At 39.7% G+C, this 25,216-nt stretch overlaps 1 protein-coding gene across 1 annotated transcript in view; it reads right to left on the bottom strand.

The window, feature by feature from the left end:
- The window catches only part of coro1cb (coronin, actin binding protein, 1Cb), a 145,920-nt gene that overhangs the window by 33,882 nt on the left and 86,822 nt on the right, over positions 1-25,216 (bottom strand). Inside the window, exon 4 of the mRNA XM_060843508.1 lies at positions 6,061-6,190. Within this exon, the coding sequence (XP_060699491.1) occupies positions 6,061-6,190 (130 nt within the window). The remainder of the gene's footprint in view (positions 1-6,060; positions 6,191-25,216) is intronic.

Genomic DNA, 25,216 nt, shown 5'->3' with positions numbered 1-25,216 from the left:
TGGTTTGATCTGAAGCACTAATCAACTGACTCACGCCTGAACACCATACATTTTTACATTCTGCCACTCTACTAAACTGCAGTAGCCAATGCTAGTTAATCACTGGCAGACCAATAAGCAACAACATAATAATGCCCAATTAATTCCTGTTTGATCTGAAGCTGGAAAAGCAAATGAAAAACGTTTCTTTCTGACCCCTCTCTAAATGACAGGCTCCTTTATGATTCTGAGTTAGGATTCAGAGGAGGTTCACTAGGTTAATTCCAGAGTTGAGGGGCTTGGCTTATGAGAAGAGATTGAGTAGATTGGGATTATATTCATTGGAATTCAGAAGAATGAGGGGACAATTTATAAAAACATTAAATTGTGAATGGAATTGCTAAAATAGAAATGGGGGACATGGTGGCAAGCACTGCTGCCTCACGTCACCAGAGACCCGGGTTCAATTCCGGCCTCAGGCGACTATGTGGAGTTTGCACATTCTCCCTGTGACTGCGTGGGTTTCCTTCGGATGCTCTGGTTTCCTCCCACAATCCAAAAATGTGCAGGTTAGGTGGATTGGCCATGCTAAATTGCCCGTAGTGTTAGGTGAAGGGGTAAATGTAGGGGAATGGGTCTGAGTGAGTTGCGCTTCGGTGGGTCGATGTGGACTTGTTGGGCCGAAGGGCCTGTTTCCACACTGTAAGTAATCTAATTATTTAATCTAAAAAAAACTAAATAGGATGCTTCTACTGACAGGTGAAGCTAGGACAAGAGGGCATAGCCTCAAGATTAGAGGGAGCAAATTTATGACTGAATTGAGAAGGAACTTTTTCACCCAGAGGGTATGTTAATCTATGGAATTCCTTGCCCAGGGAAGTAGTTGACACTACCACAGTAAACGGTTTTAAAACTAAGGTAGATAGCTTTTGAAAAATAAAGGAATTAAGGGATACAGTAAGAGTGTAGGTAAGTTGAGCTGAGGCCATGAAAAGATTAGCCATTATCTTATTGAATGGCGGAGCAGGCTTGAAGGGCTGGATGGCCTACTCCTGCTCCTACTTCTTATGTTCTTATGAATTAACCTCCAGATAACCCCACTGCATTCCTGACCAGCCCTTCAGTTACATCAATGTCACGTAGAGCTGGGAACCAAGACTACTCATTAACTACAAAGTTCTTCAAAGGAAACACTGATAATAAGAGTGCCTCCACATATGGTCATAGATTTGTTCATGCAAATACAGACATGCCTCAGTGTATAATTCTTTGCAGAGCACACCCTTATCTTGCCAGGATTACTGAGCTTTAACCTTTAGAAGTCAGGGTGGGGATAATCAAATTCCTCTTCTTAAAATAGATATCACGTGACAAATTCTGAAAGCAGTTTTCATTTAATAGTCTAATTTAAGCATTATGTTAAAAACCAGGCTTCCCAAACCCGCTTATTTGGCTTAAACCCTACAACAAGCATCTCAAGGAGGTCAGATTAAATCAATGTTATCAGATTTATGGTAGGATATTCTGGTATAAACTTCCAAGTCAGTTTTAGACTGTTTGAAACATTAAATTAGTTTGGCATATAGAGTCAAAGAGATGTACAGCATGGAAACAGACCTTTCGGTCCAACCTGTCCATGCCGACCAGATATCCCAACCCAATCTAGTCCCACCTGCCAGCATCCAGCCCATATCCCTCCAAACCCTTCCTATTAATATACCCATCCAAATGCCATTTAAATGTTGCAATTATACCAGTGTCCACCACTTTTTCTGGCAGCTCATTCCATACACGTACCACCCTCTGTGTGAAAAAGTTGCCCCTTAGGTCTCTTTTATATCTTTCCCCTCTCACCCTAAACCTATACCCTCTAGTTCTGGACTTCCTCACCCCAGGAAAAAGACTTTGTCTGTTTATCCTATCCACGTCCCTTATGATTTGGTAAGCCTCTATAAGGTCACCCCTCAACCTCCGACGCTCCAGGGAAAACAGCCCCAGTCTGTTCAGCATCTCCCCATAGCTCAAATCTTCCAACCCTGGCAACATCCTTGTAAACCTTTTCTTCACAACATCTTTCCAACAGGAAGGAGATCAGTGGCCTAACCAATGTCCTGTACAGCCACAACATGACATCCCAACTCCTGTACTCAATACTCTGACCAATAAAAAGCATACCAAACGCCTTCTTCACAATCTTATTTACCTGTGACTCCACTTTCAAGGAGCTATGAACCTGCACTCCAAGGTCTCTTTGTTCAGCAACACTCCCTCGGACCTTACCATTAAGTGTATAAGTCCTGCTAAGATTTGCTTCCCCAAAATGCACCACCTCACATTTATCTGAATTAACGTCCATCTGCCACTTCTCAGCCCATTGGCCCATCTGGTCAAGATCCTATTGTAATCTGAAGTAACCTTCTTCACTGTCCACTACACCTTCAATTTTAGTGTCATCTGCAAACTTACTAACTTTACCTTTTATGCTTGCATCCAAATCATTTATGTAAATGACAAAAATTAGAGGACCCAGCACCGATCCTAGTGGCACTCCACTGGTCACAGGCCTCCAGTCTGAAAAACAATCCTCCTCCACCACCACCTGCCTTCTACCTTTGAGCCAGTTCTGTATCCAAATAGCTAGTTCTCCCTGTATTCCATGAGAACTAATCCTGCTAATCAGTCTCCTCTGGGGAACCTTGCCGAACGCCTTACTGAAGTCCATATAGATCACATCTACCGCTCTGCCCTCATCAATCCTCTTTGTTACTTCTTCAAAAAAAAAACTCAATCAAGTTTGTGAGACATGATTTCCCACGCACAAAGCCATCTTAAAAGGAAAACGTTACTTCTTTAAGTCCTTTAAAGTTTAGTCCTTGTAGAGTGTCACTGAACATCAACAGATGAAATTTCTGGGGAAGGCAATGGGGTTGTGGTTCACAATGGTTCCAACTACATCGGCAGAAAGAGGGCTGAGGTCCTGAAAACAGAATTCATGGAATCAGAAAGGAATTTACAAAGCCAGACCTCAAGAACAGTAATCTCAGAATTACTCCCAATGCCATGTGCTAATGAGCACAACAGGAGGGTCGATCAAACATGTGGGTTGGGAAGTAGTGTAGGATGGAGTGTATCATATTTCTGAGGAAGGTGGAACCTTTACAAGAGGGATGGGTTACATCTCAACAGGTCTGGGACTGATACTTTCACAGGGAGAAGAGAGAGTTAAGCTGTTTATAGTACAAAAGCATCAAGAATGACAGGAGAAACAAAGCTGAGCATAAAATATGTTTAAAAGCAAAACTATACCAAAAGATACAATGTTAAGGGCATTCTATTTGATCTAAGGACAGAGGCATATATGAGATAAATGCAAATAAAGAAATTTGACTGCATGGTGACCAGGGCTGAATAACCAAGGATGTTCAAATAAAGACAAAACACCATGGAAACCTGAACCAAAAGCACAAGAAATACTGGGCAAACTCAGCAGGTTCAGTAGCATCCATGTGGAGAGTAAGTGTTATTGTTTCAAGTCCAGTACATTTTGAAGCCGAGCCATACTGGTTAACCTTTAACCATACTTGTTAAATGTTGCTGAATCTGCTGAGTTTCCCCAGCATTTGCTGTGTTGTTTTACTCAAGAGTATTTGATAGTTAGGAACGACAGACAAAAAAAGAGGAGGGGGGAGTTGTGCTGACAAAATGGGATGGGCTACGTACATTATAAAGGAGAATCAGACTGGAAGAATGATGCGTTGCCTCTCAAGTAATGCAGAATGTTTCTTAACTGGTCAGAGGTTGGCAATTCAAGATATGCAAAGGGCCTTGCGTATGTTTGTTAAAGTCACTGAAGGCCAACATTGCACATGCAGCAAGCTGTTAGCAAGGCTAATAGATGGTTATTCAAATAATTGTGTGCAACTGTTTGGATTGTTGTATTGAGTGTAATAACTCAAAATTCCATAGATTCTGAAATGATTCTTGCAGATTATTCCCATGGAGGGAATACAATGAAGGCTCACCAGACCAGTTATTACTATGCTATGATTGGGAAAACTAGGCCTGCATTCTCTAGAGTTTCAAAGAGTGAGAGGTAATCTCATTGATAGCTATGAAATTCTTAAAGGATAGACAATGTAGATTCAGATGCTGGTTGGGGAGCTTAGAACAAGGGAACACAATATAAACATAAGGGGAATATCAATCATGACCATAGAGTCAATCAATATGGAAACAGATCCTTTGGTCCAACCAGTCCTTACTGAATACAATCCCAAACTAAAGTAGTCCCACCTAAACTGGACCTGCTCCTGGTCCATATCCTTCCAAATCAAAATAAGGAGCTTTTCTTTTAACCCCAAGGATGGTGAATTTTTGGAATTCTTTACCCATAGAGGGAAGCACATCAAATGTTATGCAGACAGTGGGGGTAAAAGGCAATGAAGCATCCCAGCAGCTGTTGTGGTATTCAATAGCAGAACAGGATTGACAGCTGACTGACCCACACCTGCTCTTATATTCCGATCATTCATGTGGGGTGAATGGCTTTATTCTACCCTGTAACAGTTTTGTGATTCTGTAAACTATACTGGAATACAAAACCATTTCAATCAACATCCTCTACCTTATAGATTTGTTCATTCTCGATTTCTGAACCTTGATGGACCAGCTGTTCATTTTGGAGACACATTACAGTACTTAAGTTAGCCCTCACCCAATATCCATATGTAATCGCCAGATTATGAGTAAGTGAGTCAATATTCACACCCTAAACTAAAGGGTATTGACCTCATGTGCACTACATCTGCAATAGCTCAGTCAAATCAGCTCACGCAACCGAGATCAAACCTGGGAGCATACCGCCGTTTTGCGCACATCAATCATTATTGGCATACAGCTGGGGTATGAATAATTTTGTGGCAGAACTTGGGCTTTTCAAAGGTTAAACCTTTTGAACAGAATCCCTGGAAAACTTGACAATGGCAGAAGATCCACAACTTTTATTCAAGTTTAATACACCTTAAAACCTGCCCACTGCTTACTTATAGGAACATAATCTTGTTGTCAAAATTATTTTAATGAGTTCCATAGACATTTATAGAAAACATGAAATCTTTGATGTTATTAAGGCGTCATTAAATGCTTTATTAAAGCAAGTTTACAGTGGCACACTTTGGCTCTCAAAGGCCTCTGAATCTCTATATGTCTGGCAAAATCACTTGAGAACTCAGACTTTTAATTAAATGTATAAGTAATGAGTCTCTCATCAGTGCTTACAAATGAGTGAAGTAGGTTAATAGGCAACTTGGGCCTGCTTTATTTAAAATAAAAAGAGTCTAATAAGTTAAGGGTTTTTGCTCATGCCCAGTTAAAGGCTTTTTAAAATCAATAAAAGGAACTCAACCATTGACAAAAAAAATGGACTAGTGAAATTTAAATAATATTGTTAAATTGATGCAAGAGAGCTCATTACCCATAGAATTTTCATAATCTCAGTGTCAAAGAGAGTACAATGCAAAATGGCTGATCCAAGGATTCCTTTGAATAATTATTACCCTAAAATAGAAAAATAGGATAAGGCGGATACAGCTTTTATTACACTTTGGGCTTCTGTTGTAATGCATGAACAAATCTAGAACAGAGATCAGTTTAGATTTAACAAAACATACAAAGATGATGAATTTACATTGGAATGTCCATGTATGACAAATGCAAAACAAAGCTATTTGGCGAAAAAAAAACTGATTGAGAGATATGACAGGTTTTAAAAATAATATTTGGAATTAGCTACATGGATTGCCAGCCTTTACTGTCCCACATTTCTAGTACTTCAAGCATAATTAGCATTAATATAGAAATATTTTAAAATTTACAAAAAGGTATGATATCGCAGTTGGCAAATATATAAGCAGAAATACGTCTCTTAAAGAGACTCAACTAAATTAGCTTTAGGAAAGAAGGAAGGAAATTGTTACAGATAGAATCCCTTCAGAATGAAAAGATATTGCAGATTCCTCTTTAAATTGCAACAGCAGAATCACAAGCCCACATTAAGGGAGTGTGAGCAAGAGATCACCTCACCTGCACTGAGTAGAACATTGCGCGCAGTTGGATGCCAAGATACAATCCCAACTCTCTTGGCATGTCCCTCCAAGATGACAACAGGCTCTGTGATGGGAGCTGTCAGTCCATTCTCTGGTATTTGCCAGATCTATTAACAGGAAAAAATCATGTAAGTTTAACTGGACTGAATAAAATGCAAACTGAGGACATCCTCAAAACAAACTGAACACATTCCAATTTTGGCCAGACTTACAACCCATCAAATGAAGACAATGACAAACAGTATGTGGGATATTTAGAGGTTTACCTAGATGCGCTTTTTCCCAAGGTCTCATTAACCATGAGGCGCCACTATTAACAAGCTTTCCGCCAGAATAGGCTGCTTTTATATCTCTCCTGCACAATAATTGAATTACATGAGGAATTTTAGGGGAATGGACTTTAGATCATTTACAAACAGTCAGAGTTGTGATTGTGCACATAAAGTAGCACATAATTCCGCCAAGAGATCATCAGTAGGAATGAGATGGATTAAGTCAAGAGTATAAGATTAAAAGGTTACTGAACTTGGTGAAGAAACATTTGCATGGCACTAGAACTGGGAGTTTATAGTTATAAAGCAAACCTGAAGAGGCGCCAACATTTTCCTCAAAGATTAATGAATAGCCAAATGGAGGTCTTTAATATTAAGTGATCTAGTGCAATAAACCTGTAGAACAAACAGAATCCTGCCACCCTCACTGTCTAACAATTATATTCTATAATGCTAGCAGTACTGCTGTATTACTGCCACTGGACCTTCCCAGCCCTGGGAGAGATTATCTGATGGGAGCAATAAAGGTGAAAATTGTGTTTTTGAAATTTTCTGCTGATAGTCTTGTTGAACTCCCACTCAATATAGTGGTTCACTAACCCTAACCCAACATCTTATGGAAACAAAAAGCAGAATACTGCAGGTATTGAAATCTGAAATTAAAGCAGGAAATGCTGGACATATTCCAAAAAGATAGCACCTGTGGAAAGTACCATTAATACTTGATGAAGAAACCCAAACATCCAAAAATACACACGATTACAATTTTAAACTAAAATAAACATTATTGTACATCAAAAAGAATTATTCAAAGCAAGCACTATTAACTTAATACCTACTTATGCTATGAAGTCAGTTCTATTTTTTGCTTCCCTTAAGAATTCCTTTAAACATTACAATCTTCGAGTTCACATTTTTTTCAGAACCAAACCACAACTCTCCAGAATTCACGCATTTTCTATCCAGAATTCCAGCTAATTTTCCGAGGTACGATTCTATGATATCTTGCCATTAGCTGTTTGGATTCATGACCTTTTTTTCCTAAAGACTGAGCTCCCTTTGTTTTTAAACAATTTCGGTAGATATAAAACTACCTTCCAAAACTTTCAAAGCTAACTCCGACAACTGGTTTCTGCTACGAGGTACTGAGAGGACCACCGAACAAAAAGAAACCGAAGAACTACAGCTGCTGGAAATCAGAAACAAATTCGGAAATTCAAGAAACTCAGGTCTGGCAGCTACTGTGGAGAGAAAGCAGAGCGAATGTTTCAGGTCTGGTGACCCTTCCTCAGGAGTTCAGTTTGCATGCAGAGAGGACCACTCAGTTTTTCATTTGCTGCAGCTAGAACAAATCTGAGCATTTTTCCCCCAAACTGAATTGCCTGCTTCAGTCAGTAAAATACATAGATAAATTACACAAATCAGCATTCCAACCATAGCTCCATTCAATCATTTTTGTCAATGACATTACGGTAAGTTGAGATTTAACTAAAAATACAAATTATTTTACTTTCGGCAGAATTCCAATTCTGCAATCATGGTAATTAAATTTCTTTAAATCATCCTTTCCCCAAAATGTCTGCTGGAAGGAGGCCAGTCACTGAATTCATGCTGACCCCGTACAACAATTGAATGAATCCCATTTCCCCACTCTATCCCTGTAGCCTCCAGTTCCTTTTTATTTCACTTTGAAATCAATGGTCTCTGCTTTCACCACTCTTGGGCCAAGAGTCCCAGGTCATTGCCATTCATAGCATTAAATAGCTCCTCTACACATTTCTCGTGATAAACATTCCCCTTAATACACATACATCATACCTTGCATGTCACCCATTCTCTCAGAGAAACTCAGTGCAGTTCAAGACCCTCATCTTGCAGACAAATCTTCTGAATGTACTATTTTACCGGTCTAATTTCAGTAACTAAATCAGGAGTTTCCCTGTGGAGGATAATTCAATCATTTCAAAAAAATTACAAAGTAAATCAAGCTCTCAGACTGCTGGAGTGTGCACAATTCTAAAAGATATGATGCTGAGTTAGCAGATGTCAACAGGGTAAAGTCTCGCTGAAAGGACTGAAGTTTGGCCTGTTATGAATAGATCTTCACAACATTACCTCAAGTATGCTCAAATTGCAGGTGAGCAGATTTCATTAGCTCCGAACTAGCAGTAACATTGAACATTATGGTCTGCTTTCCATCTAGTTCGTCCGATAGAGTGTTAAAAACCCATACAGATCAGTAAACTCTGGGTCCATGGCACATGGTGAATTATCAGTCCAGTTTGCCAGGAAAAGAACTGTTACATTTTTCCCTTTGCACCCCATGCTAAATGGGAAATATTCAGCTTTTATTCCCACGCTTTATGATAATGTGGTGACCGCTGTTGGAAAGTGTGGGTGGATGATATGCTACAAAATTGAGCAGCCTGCCAACACTCACTGTCTAGACTCATTTAGGATGAGGACATTCATACAGTATACCTTAATGCACACTTGCAAAAAAAAATGCCCATTGCAGCATTCAGTGGATCTTAATTCCAGGTTATTCAGACCATTACTTTATCTGGAGGTCTAACCATTATCATTGAAAGGAATTAAATATGCCCTCAAATGTGTTCTATTGTGTTTTTAAATATTACCCATTTTTACTGCAGGTACCAAAAAGACAGTCGGCATTCACTGTCTAGCTCTAGTGATCTTAAAAATGGTGGGGATGGACCCCCTTGAACCTACAGCAAAGAATTTCCCTCACCGATTTAGGTCAGATATTTAAGGAATCTATCACGGACTAGGAAGCTATGATCAAATCAGGGATCTGGAGGCAAAGTTGTTCCCATGCATCTGCTGCCTTTTGGGTGGAGTCAATCACAGATTTGGAAGCTATTGCAAAGCATGACAGTACAGAGACCAGCTGTCACGTATGCTCATGGTCTGGGTGGATGTTTTAGGTCAGTCAATAATGCACCTATCAAACATGTTGTTTAGTAGTGCTTCTGGCCTGTTGTAGTCACACCTGTCAAGGCAAGACTGTCCCATAGTAGGCTTGAGCGGACTTCAGAGTATCAGGTGATGAGTTACTCAATGACTGATGTATTTGGTCAATGGTGATCAATGTTGATAGTGGTATTACTATAGAATTTCAAAGGGAAATGGGGTTGTCTCACTGGAGACCATCTTACGTAGTATTCAAGTGGCAATTAAAACTGCACATCAGTCTAAGCCCATGGGATTGCTGCATGCAGGAATGCATTCATACATTTTTTGAGGAATCATGAATGAATGACAGTACAAATAAGCAAACAACCTCACTTCCAACTTGCAGTTAGAAATGAGGTCACTGATAATTGCAGCTACAAAATGTTGCTCCCTTTACTAACAGTTTAGCTTCAAATAGTATTCTGACTTTACTGTTCCTACTCCATTAATTATCCTATATCCCTCTAGCATGTTAGAAGGTAAATTACTAAAGCAGCAAAGGGCTAATGGTATTTGTGTAGGAGGTCACATTGAAGATCAGTACAGGAGGAGGGAAAATGATGAAAAAAGATCTGCTGTCTATTCAGGGCATAGATACAACAGCAAAGAAAGATATACGACGGAAGGAAGAATTTAAAAAAAAATATGGGGAGGCAATGGAATGCACTATTTGAGTGCATTATTGAAGCAAAAAACAATGGCATTAGTAGCACTGATCATGTGGAAACTAAGCACTTACATAGACTAGCTTGAATGAACAATGAACTTGTGTTTTGTATGCAATAAAGGCCTTCAACAGCAGATGGCAGTGATGTGGTTAAACCAGTTGTGGTGCAAGTTAGAGCAGAAAGCTCCAACATTTTTTTATATCTGATGCCTCACAACCTCAAAAATCTGCAATGTTATTATTAGTTTACATCCATTTCAAGGGGCATATAACAATTTTGGTGTTTCGATTCAAGATTTACAGCACAAAAAACGACTATTCCTGAAAACAAACCAGAATTCCTGAGGCTGCATAAACAGGATTGACAGTACACAGAATAAACATGGTTGAGGCCTGTAGGATGAACAATTTATTGTTCCTATTCCATTAATTATCCCATGTCCCTCTAAGATTACAAAGTGCTAGAAGGTAAATTACCGAAGTAGCAAAGGGCCAATGAGCAATATTGTAAGCAACAATACTTTCAATTCAAAAGCTATTCTTCCATTTATCCAGCTGTTTGATATATTCTTTTATTTAAACAATACTTGAAATTTAAATGAAGGATAATGAACACCTTAGTTAAAAAAAATGCATTCAAGGTTAAGGATATATTAAGAATACTGGGATTGGTATCTCAACACATATGGAGGAAGCCAGACAAATCCTCAATACCCACCTCTTGCTTCATTTGAAACCAGGGCCCATCTGACATTTATCAACAAGCTTCAGTCCAGGATTCGATGACAGTCAGGCTTGGCTTGCTGAACTGTCCAGCATTATGTAGATTGGATCGAATTTAAATTTTCTTTACCAAAAATGACATGGATGACAAAAATTTACTACAGCCAAGTTGGCGGGTGACAAAAATAGGTGGGAAGGCAAGTGATGAGGTTGAAACAAACGGGATAAGTAAGTGGGAAAAACCTTAGCAGATAGAATATAATGTGGGAAAATGTGAGGAATGCACTTTGGCAGGAAACACAGACGAGCTAAACATTATTTAAGTGGAGAAAGACAGCAGAGATCTGCACAAGACTGGCGTTTGGGAATCCTCAAGTATGAATCACAAAAAGCTAGCATCCAAGTTCAGTGGATAATTGGGAAGGTAAATGAATTGTTTGCCTTCATTTCAAAGGGAATGAAATTTAAAAATGGGGAAGTCTTACTAAAACTATTCAAAGCACTAGTCAGATTAGATCTTGTATACTGTGAAGAGTTTTCGGCCACCTATAAAGAAAGATATTTACAAGCAGGCCAGAGAAGGCCCACTCAGTTGATGGCCATTATGAAAGAAAATGCTTCTCATGGTTAGAGTAGATCAGGCTTGTAATCATTGCCGTTTAGAAGAATGAGAGGGAACCATATTGAAACAAACAGGGATTCTTAGGGGCTTGCCAGGGTTAGAGTTAGGCAAAGACAGGCTGAGTGGTTGTTTCCCCTTGTGAAATGATCTCAGACCAGGATCACCTATTTAAGGCAATGTCTTTTCTCAGAGGGGAATGAATCTGCGGAACTCTTTACTGGAGAGAGGTGTCGAGGTTAGGCTACTCGACTGACAGATTTTTAAATCAGAATTTGAATAAAGAGTTTAGGAATAAGGGTAGGAAAGTGAAGTTGATGATTATTATTACATCGTTGAGGATTATTAGCCAATTTACATCTGATCAAATGGCAGAGCAGACTCAAATGAACAATTGGTTGACCTCTGCTTCCATGTCTTATGATCCAAGCCTCGTTTTAGACCACAGTTTCTCAATAAACAAGTTAACCCATTCTTACTATATCACAAACTCTGGAAACAATGTCCCCAAGTATGACTTGAAGTTCCCTCGGATATTAACGTGTGCTTCTGAGACATCAGGTTGGTGAGTAAGCCCCTTCAGTGGTGGGCTTGTCTTGTCCTGTGCACTCCAATCCTCTCTCTATATAAGATCATAAGAAATAGGAGCAGGAATACACCATGGTCCCCTCAAACCTGCCTGCCATTCGCTAAAACCATTTCTGATCTGCCTCAGGCTGCAACTGCTTATTTTTACCAGCTCTTCAAAGACCTCAGCTCCTCACATAGATATTTCAAATATCTATCTACTTCCTCTTTAAATACTTTGTGTTCTACTTACCACAACTCTTTGGGCTAGAGAAATCACCACGCTTGCATCCCATTATTCCGTAGCTATGCCCCCTAGTTCAATGGGTCTCAACCCCTGCCAAGCTCCCTCAGAATCTTGTAAGTTTCATCAGCACCATCCCTCATTTTTCAAAACTCTAATGAATAAAGGTTTAACCTTTATTCTTGACATTCATCCCAGGAATCCGCCTACTGAGTCTCTCTCGAACTGCCTCCAAAACCTGTGTATATCCTTCTTTAAATAAGGGAGGCAAAACTGTACACTGTACTCCAGCAGCAGCCTCACGAACACTCCTGACAGTGTTATTAAGACTTCCCCTATTTTTAAAGTCCAGCCTCATAACTATAAAGAGCAAGTTTAACTCTTGTAGCTGAATTCACCTCAAGACCATTAGAAAGAGTGAAATAAGCTACTTGGATCTACTCTGGGTTGAATATTTTCCTTTTTCATGGAAACACCGCATTTCTCATAGCATATTTCTTTGCATTTCATGACAAGTGACAGACAAGAGAAGGGAGAGATGTAACCTTCAATAATAAAAGTAATCCTGCCAACTCACCTGAATAAAAAGGTACCTATCATCTTAGTGGGGATCCTGACTGCTAAGGTGGCAAACTTAGAGCACTGATCAATACATGAGAATGAGATATTATAGCAGTCACTGAGACATGTTTGAAGGGCGGGCAGGATTGGCACCTCAACATTCCAGGGTATATAATTTTCAGGGATGACGTGGAAAGATGAGAGGTGGATGGGGGCACTGCATTATTGATAAAGGAAATTACTACTGCAGTAATGAGGGAGAATGTCTTAGATAGGTCTTCAGATGAGGCCATTTGAATAGAGCTTGGAAATAAGGGAATTTCACTGCTGGGATTTTACCACAGGCCTCCCAATCAGAGGGAGTTGGGGAAGTAGTTATTAAAGTAAATCACAGACACAAGAGAAATAGGGTCATGGTAGTCAGGGATTTCAATTTTGTTAACAACCAAGATCTTGAGTGTGAAAGGATTAGTTGGGGTGGAGTTTTTAAAGAAGTGCACCCAAGGAACCTTTTGTGCCTGTACATAGGAAGTCTTACCAGAGATGGGACAATGAAGCGGCACGGTGACAGAGTGGTTAGCACTGCTGCCTCACAGCGCCAGAGACCCGGGTTCATTTCCCGCCTTGGGCGACAGACTGCGTGGATTTCCTCCCACAGTCCAGAAATGTGCAGGTTAGGTGAATTGGCCATGCTAAATTGCCTGTATTAGGTGAAGGAGTAAATGTGGGGGAGAGGGTCTGGGTGGGTTGCGCTTTGGCGGATCGGTGTGGACTTGTTGGGCCGAAGGGCCCATTTCCACACTAAGTGATCTAATCTAATGTTCGAACTATCCTAGGGAATGAAGCCAGTCAAATGGTTGACACATCAGTGGGCAGACATTTTGGGGCTAGTGACTATAACTTTACATTTAAAAGGTCATAATGAAAGGGAATAAAGACAGTGCAGCAGTTATGGTCTGAATTGGGGTAAGGCTGATTTCAATATCATGAAATTGGATCTGGGAAACAGACTGGGAGCAGCTGCTTGTAGTTAAGTGTACAGTTGGAAAGCAGGAGTCTTTAAAAAATAGTGCAGTGAGAATTCAGGACTAGTGTGTTCCTCTAAGAGTGAAGGGCAAGGACAACTAAATATATTGAAGAGGGAAATGCAATTTATGTGGTGTATGTGGACTTGAGAAAGGCCTTAGGTCTCACATGGAAGGCTGATCCAAAGAGAAAGAGCCCATGGGATCTAAGGCAAGTTCAAGCAGAGGTAATGGCATTGTGGTATTATCACTGGATCGTTAATCCAGAGACCTGGGTGATTGAATCCTGCCAGATGGTGCAATTTGAATTCAATAAAAATCTAGAACTAACAATCTAATTATGACCATGAAACCATTGCTGATTGTCTGAAAAGCCAAGCTAGTTCACTAATGTCTTTCAGGGAATAAACAGTCATTTTCTGGTCTGCATGTGACTCTAGATCCACAGCAATGGAGTTTACTCTTTAAATATCCAGTGGGCAGTTGAGATAGGCAATAAATGCTGGCCTAGTCAATCAGGCCATCATCCTGTGAATGAAGAAAGTTCGCAAACTGGACCTAAAATTACAACTAGGAGGCAATGGGTAATGTTGGAGGATTATTTGTAACCGGAGAGCGGTGACCAGCAACACACCACAGGGATTGTACTAGGATCCTTGCTGTTGTGAATTTAGATGGTCTAATTAGGTTTGTAGATGACATGAAAATTTGTGTTGTTGACAGTGACAATGGTGGTCTAAGGCTACAATCCAGGCTATTATTAATCAGCTGGTAAATCGGGCATAGCAACAACAGATGGAATTTAATTCTGATAAAAAAAGTGTTACTTCACAGCTGTACAGGACATTGGTTATGCCACTTTCACAATACTGCATACAATTCTGATCGCCCTGCTATAGGAAAGACACAGTTAAATTTGAAGAGGGTTCAGAAAAGATTTGCAAGAACGTGACCGAGGTTGGAGGATTTGAGCTATAGGGAGAGGCTTTATAGGCTGGAGCGTTTTTTTTGTAGCAGAGGATAAGTGGTGGCCTTATAGGAGAACAATAAAATACATGAGAGCCATGGATAGAGTGAAAAAAACAAGGTCTTTTTCTCCCAGGATGGGCAAGTCCAAAACTAGAGGACATATTTACAGTGAGGGAAGAAAGATTTAAAGGGGACCTTAAGGGCAACTTTTTCACACAGAGGTGATGTGTACAGAGAAACTTCAATTATCCAAACAACATGGGTAGGGAGTATTTTACTTGGATAATAGACGTTCCTCTGTATTTGGAATGAGCTGCCAATGGAAGTGGTGGAGGCTTTTAGAAGTCATCTGGATGGATGTTTGAATAGAAGGTTTGAGGGGGATATGGGCCACATGCTGGCAAATGGGACTAGATCAGTTTAGGATATCTGGTCTCTTTCCATGCTGTATAGCTCTATTAGTGCAAGGTGGTATATTTTGGGAAGGATATACATAACAAATGTTAAGTCCCTATGGAGAACTGAGGAACAACAGAACCTTCATTTACAAATCCATAGATCCCTGAAGATGTCAACACATGGAGAAAGGATGGCATACAGGATGTTTGCTTTCATTTAGGTCACAGATGGAAAACTGTGCGCAGTTCTGATCACCACATGATAAGGATGTGATTACACTGGAGAGGGTATAAAGGAGATTCACCAGGATGTTGCCTTGGATGGAAAGTTTCAGGTATATGGGGAGACTATATAGGCTGGGTTTGTTTTACCTAGAGCAGAGGTTGAGGAAAGAATCTGTTTGATGAATACAAATTTAAGAGGCATAGACAGGGTCAACTGGGGAATCTTTTCCCTCTTGCAGACATGTATAAGAGCCGAGAGTGCAAGTTTGAGGTGAGGAGTAAGTGGCTTAGACAGGATTTGAGGAAAAGGTTTTCACCCAGAGGGTGGTAGAATTATGGAACATGTTGGCTGTGAAGATGGTGGAAGCAGGTACTCAATATATAAACAACATGTGGGTGAGCATTTAAAATGCCTTAGTCTGCCATGTACCAAGTACAGGTAAGTAGGATTAATGAAGTTTGGTGTTTGTTGGTCAGTACAGCCATAGTGGACTAAAGGGCCTGTTTCTATGCTTTATGACTCTACAAGTGGACAATACAAACACAGTTTAGGCAAAAATTCAAATCATTCATTTTTTGCATGCTTTCAACATAGTTCTAATCAGGTTTTCTGATCTGTTCACTTCACAGGAGGGGGTTAAAAAGACAATGTAATGACTCATATCCTGACATCATCCTTTGAGCCATTAACACTGCAGATGTTGAACAAAAATAACTAGTTCATCTGGTTCTAAATTAAAGCAAAGGATAATTCTCAGCTGAACAGTATACCTTTGAAAGCCATGGGTAAAGTAATTCAAAATATAGCTTGGTGTTCAAATGAGCGTTTTTTTTTAAAAAACCCTACCGCAATCAAAGATAGATGCAAACAAACAGTACAGCCTGATTTCTGAACTCCCATATAGCTCCCAGCAACATATCTTACTGAAATTCAAGGGATGAAGTTGAAGACTCAGATACCCAAGTCTGAAGGCTTTGTAACAAACATGTCAAACTGTAAACATGTGCTAGTGTTTAATGCATTGGAATTCCTAACCAGTGATGAAACCAGTTTCAAGCACAATGGGAAACAGATTCTAGCTCACCACAGTTGAGCAGCCTGGCAGAAGACAGTGCTGCTCAGTAACTACGCACAAGAAAAAATAGCAAATCACAGAATTTAAAATCACTAATGGTGGACAGCTGAATGTCACTGTTTGCTTGAACGAAGTGAAATAAGCAAAAACTCTGAATGGAGAGGCAAGAAACAGACAGAATGGATTCAGAGTTTGGCATTTAAAGTCGACTGCCTTGGTTGGAACGTAATGCTAGGTCTTGGCCAGGCCACAGGGCAGAATGTGGTGAGAGGATTATATGTTTAGTCACACTACGATCCTTGGTAGCTGATCCTTCCCAATAACCAGCTACACCATCTTATTTTTCTTAACTGGTCAATCAACACTGGTGCATATACTCCAATAACCACTTGCCTCCAATGCTATCCGCATAGACAGCAGTAAAGCTCAAGGTAGGATAGGAGTTTGTGACATGCAAGCTTAAGTTGTAGTTACAGTTACTGAAACTTCAAATGGACTAATGGCCTTGATCTCAAAAGTAGTAACTGGAGACTGAAAAGCTGCTTATCCACTCATCCTGTCACCACAGTGAATATGCAAAATTGAGATTCACCAAAGAATTTAACCACATTAGTACATATATTGACATTCAAATTGACTAGGAGAGATGAATGGAACTCAAATCCTGAAGAAAAACAAGTTGACTGTTTTTGACGTTGGTTTCTCACCTCAGTGCAATAGAAGATGCAAGTGCTAAAATCACATGATTTCTTACATGATCCATTCACCAAGTGCTGCATGTCAGATTTTAGTGGCTGCAGAATGAATTCATTGATATCAAACTGAACTTAACACAACAGTGTATATGAGGAGTCATTATAATTTCCTAGAGCCCAGATCCCTTGTAGGGGTATTGCAATGGTTCAAGTCAGGGTAGTAACTAATGTTGCAGTAGATGCGTTTGGAGACATCAGCATGGCATTTAAATTTTAGTTTTACTGTGATAACTATTTGGTAATAAAAGCTTCCATTTGGTCATAACCTCCAACATCATCACATTAATGGTGATCACTGGTAAGGATCAGAAGTTCCTAATTGGGAATTCAATGTGGTACCTACAAATCCATATAGTATTCAGAATGACTGTAATCTAAATAGAGACGCAATTTTCTGCTGAACATTTTAAGTAATATGTAGAGTGAGAAAGAGGAAAAGGAGTTTCATAAGGCCAAATATTTGTTTTGGCTATCAAAATGTCCCCTCAGAGATGAGAGATTGTATGATATTACCCACAAGCTAATCTGCATAAATAGTGTATGTGTAAAGAGAATCTTGGATCAATATGCAACAGGTCATTTTTATAGAGACCAGCTGTACATTCTGAAAGTCAGTCGATTTGCTCACCCAAGACCGGAGTTGCAATATGACTACTGCACAGCCAATTTCAGGAGCAGCCACAATAAAGAAGTAATCCAAATTTAACAGTCTATAATGTATTTGCTCTCTGCTCCTCAACAAAACTCCCCGTGTCTGTGTGGGTTTCCTCCGGGTGCTCAGCTTTCCTCCCACAGTCCAAAGATGTGCAGGTCAGGTGAATTGGCCATGCTAAATTGCCCATAGTGTTGGGAATCTAATCTAAAAAAACTACTTAACTTTCAAAATCAGTCTGAAAATAGAGAATGAAAAGTTGTCACATATCAACACTATCGATGCATGTCCATTTTCTCCATCTTTCAATTGGCTTGCCCTGGGAATTTCCAGACCTACCACTCAGCAGCACTGCCAGAATGAACACATCCCCATATTACAAAAAGACAAAGACAATGGAGAAGTTGCAGAGACAATATGCAAGCCTAATATTAGAAAATATAGATATACATACTTAGTGACCTGCATTTACCAGGTGCCTTTAACACTGAAAACATTCCAAGGCTCTTCACAGAAACATTATCAAACAAGCTTTGGCACCAAGTTACTAAAGGAGATATTAGAACAGGTTGGTTAAAGAAGTAGATTTTAAACAGCATTTAAAAGGAATGAGATTAAGAATGGTTTTGGGAAATACAAACCATAACATGCTGGGAATGTTTTCAGCCCCATCTGCACACACAGCACTCATTCCCAAATGGCAAAGCTATGTATAATTGGATAGTGTTGGCATGAGGGTGGAAGACTGGGGTGCAGTCAGCTTTGGAGAAGTGAATAAGAACAAGTACACAGGGCTAAGAAGGGATGTAGTGTCACTCTGACTCTATAATTGATGCAGCCAACCAACCGTCAACGTATAATCACTCCCTTTAACACCTATATTGCATAAATCAATTGTTTCCTCCATGTAGGCACAGCCAGCAGAGAACCTGGACAGAAGATTGCAATATTAGTTTTAATGTCCAGAAAACAAAATTGTTAGAAAATTTATAAGGAGAATTTATTGTACCGACTGGGAAAAGTCGAGCCTAATTAACATTCGATTACCATTTACTAGTGTAAATTAGTTTAATTAATTAGTCAGGCGCCAGATGTATTTACAACACAGCAGATGCTACAACACGACTGCACATTGACAGTGAGCAATTTTACATTATCCTAATGACAAAAGTTAAGTGTAATGTTGTTGATGGCTGTGTGAAATTATTATAATTGTCAAATAATAAACATCTAGCTCAGTAATAAATAATAATACCACTTTTTCCCATTTCTGAGTGGGGTAGGAAGTAAAAACACAGTTTCAGATATTTTCTAATCAACCTGCACTGAAATGATGCAAAGATTAACCAAGTTTCTTAGTTCCAGAGGTAGAGACATTACCACTGCACCACAGAACAATATTAAAGCTGATATGCAGTTTTGTGGAATTAATGGAAATCATTTAAGTGCACTGCACCAGGTAGAAATTGGTACATTAAAGAATTATGTGCAGAGTTTATAATGTGTCAGCCTTTACTCTGCATAAACCAGTTTTGATCACATTTACCTAACTATCTATCTACCTTCAATTTGGATTTGAATGCAGACAATTCTGATCCTTTCACTAATCCTACTAGTGAAAACCACATACTCAATAATTCTTTTCTTCAAAGTTTGGGAGAGTTACATGCAGCTTTAGGCAGTTTTTTTAAAATGGACAAAAATTATTTGAAAAAGCTACATATAATCATTGGAAACAGTTGGAGACAGTGGATATTGCAAAGGCTATGGACCCTGACAACATTTTGGCAATTACACTGAACACTTGTGTTTCAGAACTTGCCATGTCCCTAGCCAAGCTGCTCCAATAGAACTACAACACTGGAAAATTATGGAGTTATATCCTATACACAAAAAGCAGGACAAATCCAAACCAGTCAATTACCACCCCTACCATTCTACTCTCAAATTATCAGTAAAGCGATGGAAGATGGCATCAATAATGCTGTCGAGCAGCACTTGCTTCACAATGACTTGCTCAGTGATGCCCAGTTTGGGTTCCATCAAGGCCATTCAGCTACTGACCTCATTACAGCCTTGGTTCAAACATGGACAAAACTGCTGAATTCCAGAGACTAGGTGAGATTGATAGCTCTTGACACCAAGTCTGCATTTAACCAACTCTGGCATCAAGGAGTCCTAAATGAAACTGTAGTCAATGGGAAATCAGGGCAAATGCTCTGCTGGTTAGAGTCATACTTGGCATATAGGAAAATGACTGTCGTTACTGAAGGTCAGTCATCTCAACTCTATCTCTACAAGAGTTCCCCAGGACTTCAATGACTTTCCATCCATAAGGTCAGAAGCTTGCTGATAATTACACAATATCCAGCACCACTCAGATACTGAAACAGTCCATGTTAAAGTGCAACAAGATCTGGACAATGTCCAGGCTTGGGCTGAAAAGTGGCAAGTAACATTCGCACCACACAAATGCCAGATAATGACCATTTCCAATAAGAGGCAAGCTAACATTGTCCTTTGATATTCAATGGAGTTTCCCATCATCCTGGGGCTTACCACTGACCAAAACTCAACTAAACTCAACATATAAATACAGTGGCTATAGGAGTAAATCAGAGGTTAGCAAATATTTTAGCAAATAACTCAACTCCTGCCTGGCAGAGTCTGTCCATCACCTGCAAAGAACAAGTCTGGGATGTGATGGAACACTCCCAACTTGCCAACTTGCAACTCCATCATCAAAAACCTGGACATCATCCAGAACAAAATAGTCCACTTGATTGGCACCACATCCATAAGTATCCACTCCATCCAGCACTGATGCTCAGTACACACTGCTGCTACTATCTCTACAAGATGCACGCAGAAATTCACCAAGGTTCCCTAGACAACACCTTCCAAACCCAGGAACTAACTAGAAGACAAGGACAGTAGATACATGGGAACACCCCCACTTATACATTCCCCTCTAAGCCACGTAAAATCCTGACTAGGAAATATATATTGCCATTTTTTTTAAAACAGTTACTGAGTCAAAATCCATGAATTCCCTTCCTAGATAGTGACCCTTAGACATAGGAGTAGAAATTAGGCCATTCAGTCCATCGAGTCTGCTCCGCTATTCAATCATAGCTGATAAGTTTCTCAATACCATTCTCCCGTTTTTGCCCAGTTATCCTTGATCCCTTTTGTTCTCAAGAACCTATCTACCTCAGTCTTAAATATACTCAATGACCTGGCCTCCACAGCCTTCTGTGGCAGTGAGTAGCAGTGGCACATGCAAGCTCCTCAGCCCAGGAGCATGGAGCTCCTCTACTCCACCCACTTTACTTTTTGATTTTTTTTTGTAAAATGTTCCCATTTATTATGGCACCTTTTATTCTTTTAATGACTTTGGCAAAATATATCTTCTCCTGGCCCAGGCAACGAGGTGGCTTCCAACAGCCTGGAATAGCTGTACAGCTCTGGTGCCTAGTGGGCAATCTCCCAGTATGGTAGTCATGTCCAGGAGGGGTGGTCTTGGCCTGAAGTGGCATTTTGTCCTGGCATGGAGGTCTCATCCCATTGAGGGGGTCTTCTGTGAAGGCTTCTGGGTAGTCCAAAAGCCCAGCGTGAAGGTCTCGTCCTGGTGAGGTGGTCTCACCTTGGCATGGATGTCTCATTTTCACTTTGGAGGTGGATTCCGGGCCTTTCAACTGCCCAGTGTGGAGGTCAAGCTCCACTGAGGTGGTATTGTCTCGGTGGGGTGGGGTAGTCTCAGCCAGTCCCACATGGCAGTTTTGGTCCGGTTTTCTAGTTTATCCCAAACCCAGGAGCTGTGATGAACCTTTACGTTTTATTTCCTCCCTTCTTATTTAAAACTTGTATCATTAATTTAGGTGCCATGATATGACGACTTATGAAAGTTGTGCTTTTTATTTGTAAAAATACACGTGACAATAATTGCATTTCAATTCCTAGCGTTGCTGTAGGTTTACGCACAGCACATGGACTAAAGTGATTCAACAGGTATTTCACCACCACCTTTTCAACAGTAACTAGGGACAAGCAATAAATGCTGACCAGCCAGCAATGCCCATGTTCCATGAGTGAATAAATACCAAAAATCTGTTGCATTTAATCTTCCACCTGAAATTCTAATGATATCATTTGATTGCAAGAGGTCACGTACTGCTTGAGCTTGCAATAGATAATGAACAACAAATTCCCTCGGGGTGGGAATTTGTCTAAAAGCTAATGGGTTTTCCATTTCATGGTAAAGCAATTATGGGTAAAGTTCTATTTGCTTTTCCTGTACTATATCTATTCCCAGCAAAACACTTGAAAAAAAAACTTGGATTTATGAAATATCTCCACACGCAAAATAACTTCATACTGGAATTATGCCAATAGTTTTCTATGAACACAATGCTGAAGTTGAGCTGCCTTTGTTGGACAAATCAAATTTCATGCTTGTCAAATGAACAAAAGCACAGAAGCCAAATGGGGTGGTGCAATGAATTAAAAATAAACATACTTTGCTGTAAATACTAATATTCATTGAACAGGAAAACACTGAGCACAAAAATCAACCATTTCAATCTGAAATACAGGGTGAAAACCAATTGAGGCGATGTTAATATCCCCTTTCTCAGATAGATATTCAAGGTATTACCTATCAGAATCAAAAATGGCTGTGAAAAATAGACCATTTTTTTTTGCTTTTGTTTCTTTACTGGCATTGACAGACATTTATAACAGAGGTGGCCAAATGGACCATTATGCTTATACCGTTAAAAACCTAACAACATTAATTTCATTTTCCAGCCCTTGGTCCACATCTTGGAGGCTGTGGCAATGCAAGTACAAACACAAATACGGCTTTAAATATTAAGTGCATTTCTGACTCAACCACCCTTTCAGGCAGTGAGTTCCAGACTCCTATCACCCACTGAATGGAAAAATTTCTTAACTCTGCTCTGAACATTATATCTCTTACATTAAATTTATGCTCTTTATTATTGACCCCCCCGTCTACTAATGAAAAGAGTGCTTTCCTCTCCACATTGCCTGTGACTCTTCAAAATGAAAACACCTCCAACCAATTCAATCATTCCTCATAACTCATGGATCTTGCAGCTGCTCCTGGAATTGCAGGCTTAGTCAAAAGATTTATTATTTTTTGAAGTTATTACAGTCATTGCAGATTATTAATAAGATTTTTTTGTTTTTTGCATATTAATGAAACAAAATGAAGACCAATTTTTTAAGCAGACTTTTTTTAAAGCTTTACAGGGTCTACAATGAATGGCTAAGCTTTTTCTATTCTAAATTCAGAAGGCTATGTGTATTTTAGAAGGTTTTTATTTACATTGCAAAGCGGTTTCTTCTGAAAAACTGAACGGTTTGTTTTAAAAGAAGGAGTTGTGTTTTCATTCTGGAGAGTCCTACATGGTCAGTCTGGAGAAGATTTTTTTTCTACTAATTTATTGAAGGGGAGTTTTTTTTACTCAATGAGTCATAGAGATGTACAGCATGGAAACAAACCCTTCGGTCCAACCTGTCCATGCTGACCAGATATCCCAATCCAATCTAGTCCCACCTGCCAGCACCTGGCCCATATTCCTCCAAACCTTTCCTATTCATATACCCAGCCAAGAGGTTGATTTTATTTCAGCTTAATATCTTTGATACACATATATTTTCAATTATTTTCTGTAGGTAATGAAAGAAGCTTATTTTATATGCAAGATTTTATTGAAACATCCTTTTCTTAGGCTTCGTATTATTAAGGGCATGTATGAAATATGGAGTGAGATGGCTAGTAGATTTAGAAAAGTTATTACACCACAGGATACAGTCAGTCAGTCAGTCAGATAGATGGGTGACTGTCAGGTTAGGTAAGAAGGTAGTTCAAAAATCTCTAGGGGCTATTCGGCTATCAAATAAATATTCAGTTTTTGGAAGGGGATAGTGTCTGAGGAAAATGGAAGGGGCAATCAGCTATAGAACAATTGGAATAATTATGTGAGGCAGCGTTTGACAAGGTTCAACAGAATTGTTAGTGGGAACCCTCCTATCGGGGCATAGACAGGAGATTCTGTGGGAGCGAGTGGAAATTTAGGATGGTTTATTGCTTTCCTGATGCGAGGATTAAGGACATCTCTAAACATTTCAAGCATATTGTTAAAGGCGATATTGAATTTAAGAAGTTAGGTAGTAGATTAAAAGAATAGAACGTTAAAAGTAGTAATTTCTGGTTTGCTCCCAATGCCAAACTCAAATGAGGGAAGGAACAAAAAGTTAATGAAGACAAATCAATGACTGAACAGCTGGTGGATGATTCAGGGATTCACGTTTTGGAACAATTGGAATGTCTTTTGGGATAGAAAAGGCCTGTCAAAAAAGATGGGTTGAATCTAAACTGGAAAGGGACGAATATCTTAGCAAGGAGATTTGCTCATTCCTTAAGGGAGACTTTATACTGATAGAATTCCTCCACTTCCCCCTCTCAAAACAGCAGTGTAAACAGAAGGACTGATGGGAAAGATTTTGAATGGGAGAAGAGCATGACAGTTAGAAAAGACAGATGAGAGAGAGTCAGAGTATGTAGTAATTCTGAACTGAAATTGCATTTATTTCAAGGGGTCTTACAGGTAAGGCTGACGAACTCAGGGAATGTTTCAGAACATAGGATTAGGGCATCATAGCTATTACAGAAACCTGGCTGAGAAATGGATAAGACGGGCAGCTCAACGCTTGGGTTTTAGATGCATTAGGCAGGATAGAAAAGGAAACAAAGGAGTGGGGAGGGGTAGCGTTTTTATGAAGGAATGCTACAGGAAGAATAGAAAGGGAGACAAGAGAGGAGGGGAGTGTCACTTTTGATAAGTGATAACATTACACCTGCACTGAGGGTGGATATTCCTGGAAATACACCCAGAGAAGTTATTTGGGTGGAACTGAGAAATAAGAAAGGGATGATCACCTTATTGGGATTGTATTGTAGACCCCCCCCCCCCAACATTCAGAGGGAAATTGAGTAACAAACTTGCAAGGAGATCTCAGCTATCTTTAACAATAATAGGGTGGTTATGGTAGGGGATTTTAACTTTCTTCACATGGACTGGAACTGCTATTGTGTTAAGGGTTTGGATGGACAGAATTTGTTAAGTGTGTACAAGAAAATTTTCTGATTCGGTATGTGGATGTACCTATTAGAGAAGGTGCAAAACTTGACCTACTCTTCGAAAATAAGGCAGGACAGGTGACCGAGGTGTCAGTGGGGGAGCACTTTGGGGCCAGCGACCATAATTCTATTAGATTTTAAATAGCGATGAAAAAGAAGAGACCAGATCTAAAAGTTGAAGTTCTAAATTGAAGAAAGGCCAATTTTGACGGTATTAGGCAAGAACTTTCAAA

Source organism: Hemiscyllium ocellatum, chromosome 24, assembly GCF_020745735.1.
Source record: "Hemiscyllium ocellatum isolate sHemOce1 chromosome 24, sHemOce1.pat.X.cur, whole genome shotgun sequence".
In the NCBI taxonomy this organism is placed as follows: Eukaryota; Metazoa; Chordata; class Chondrichthyes; order Orectolobiformes; family Hemiscylliidae; genus Hemiscyllium; species Hemiscyllium ocellatum.
The sequence above is the reverse complement of the archived record's forward strand: the minus strand, read 5'-3'. Positions and strand labels throughout refer to the sequence as shown.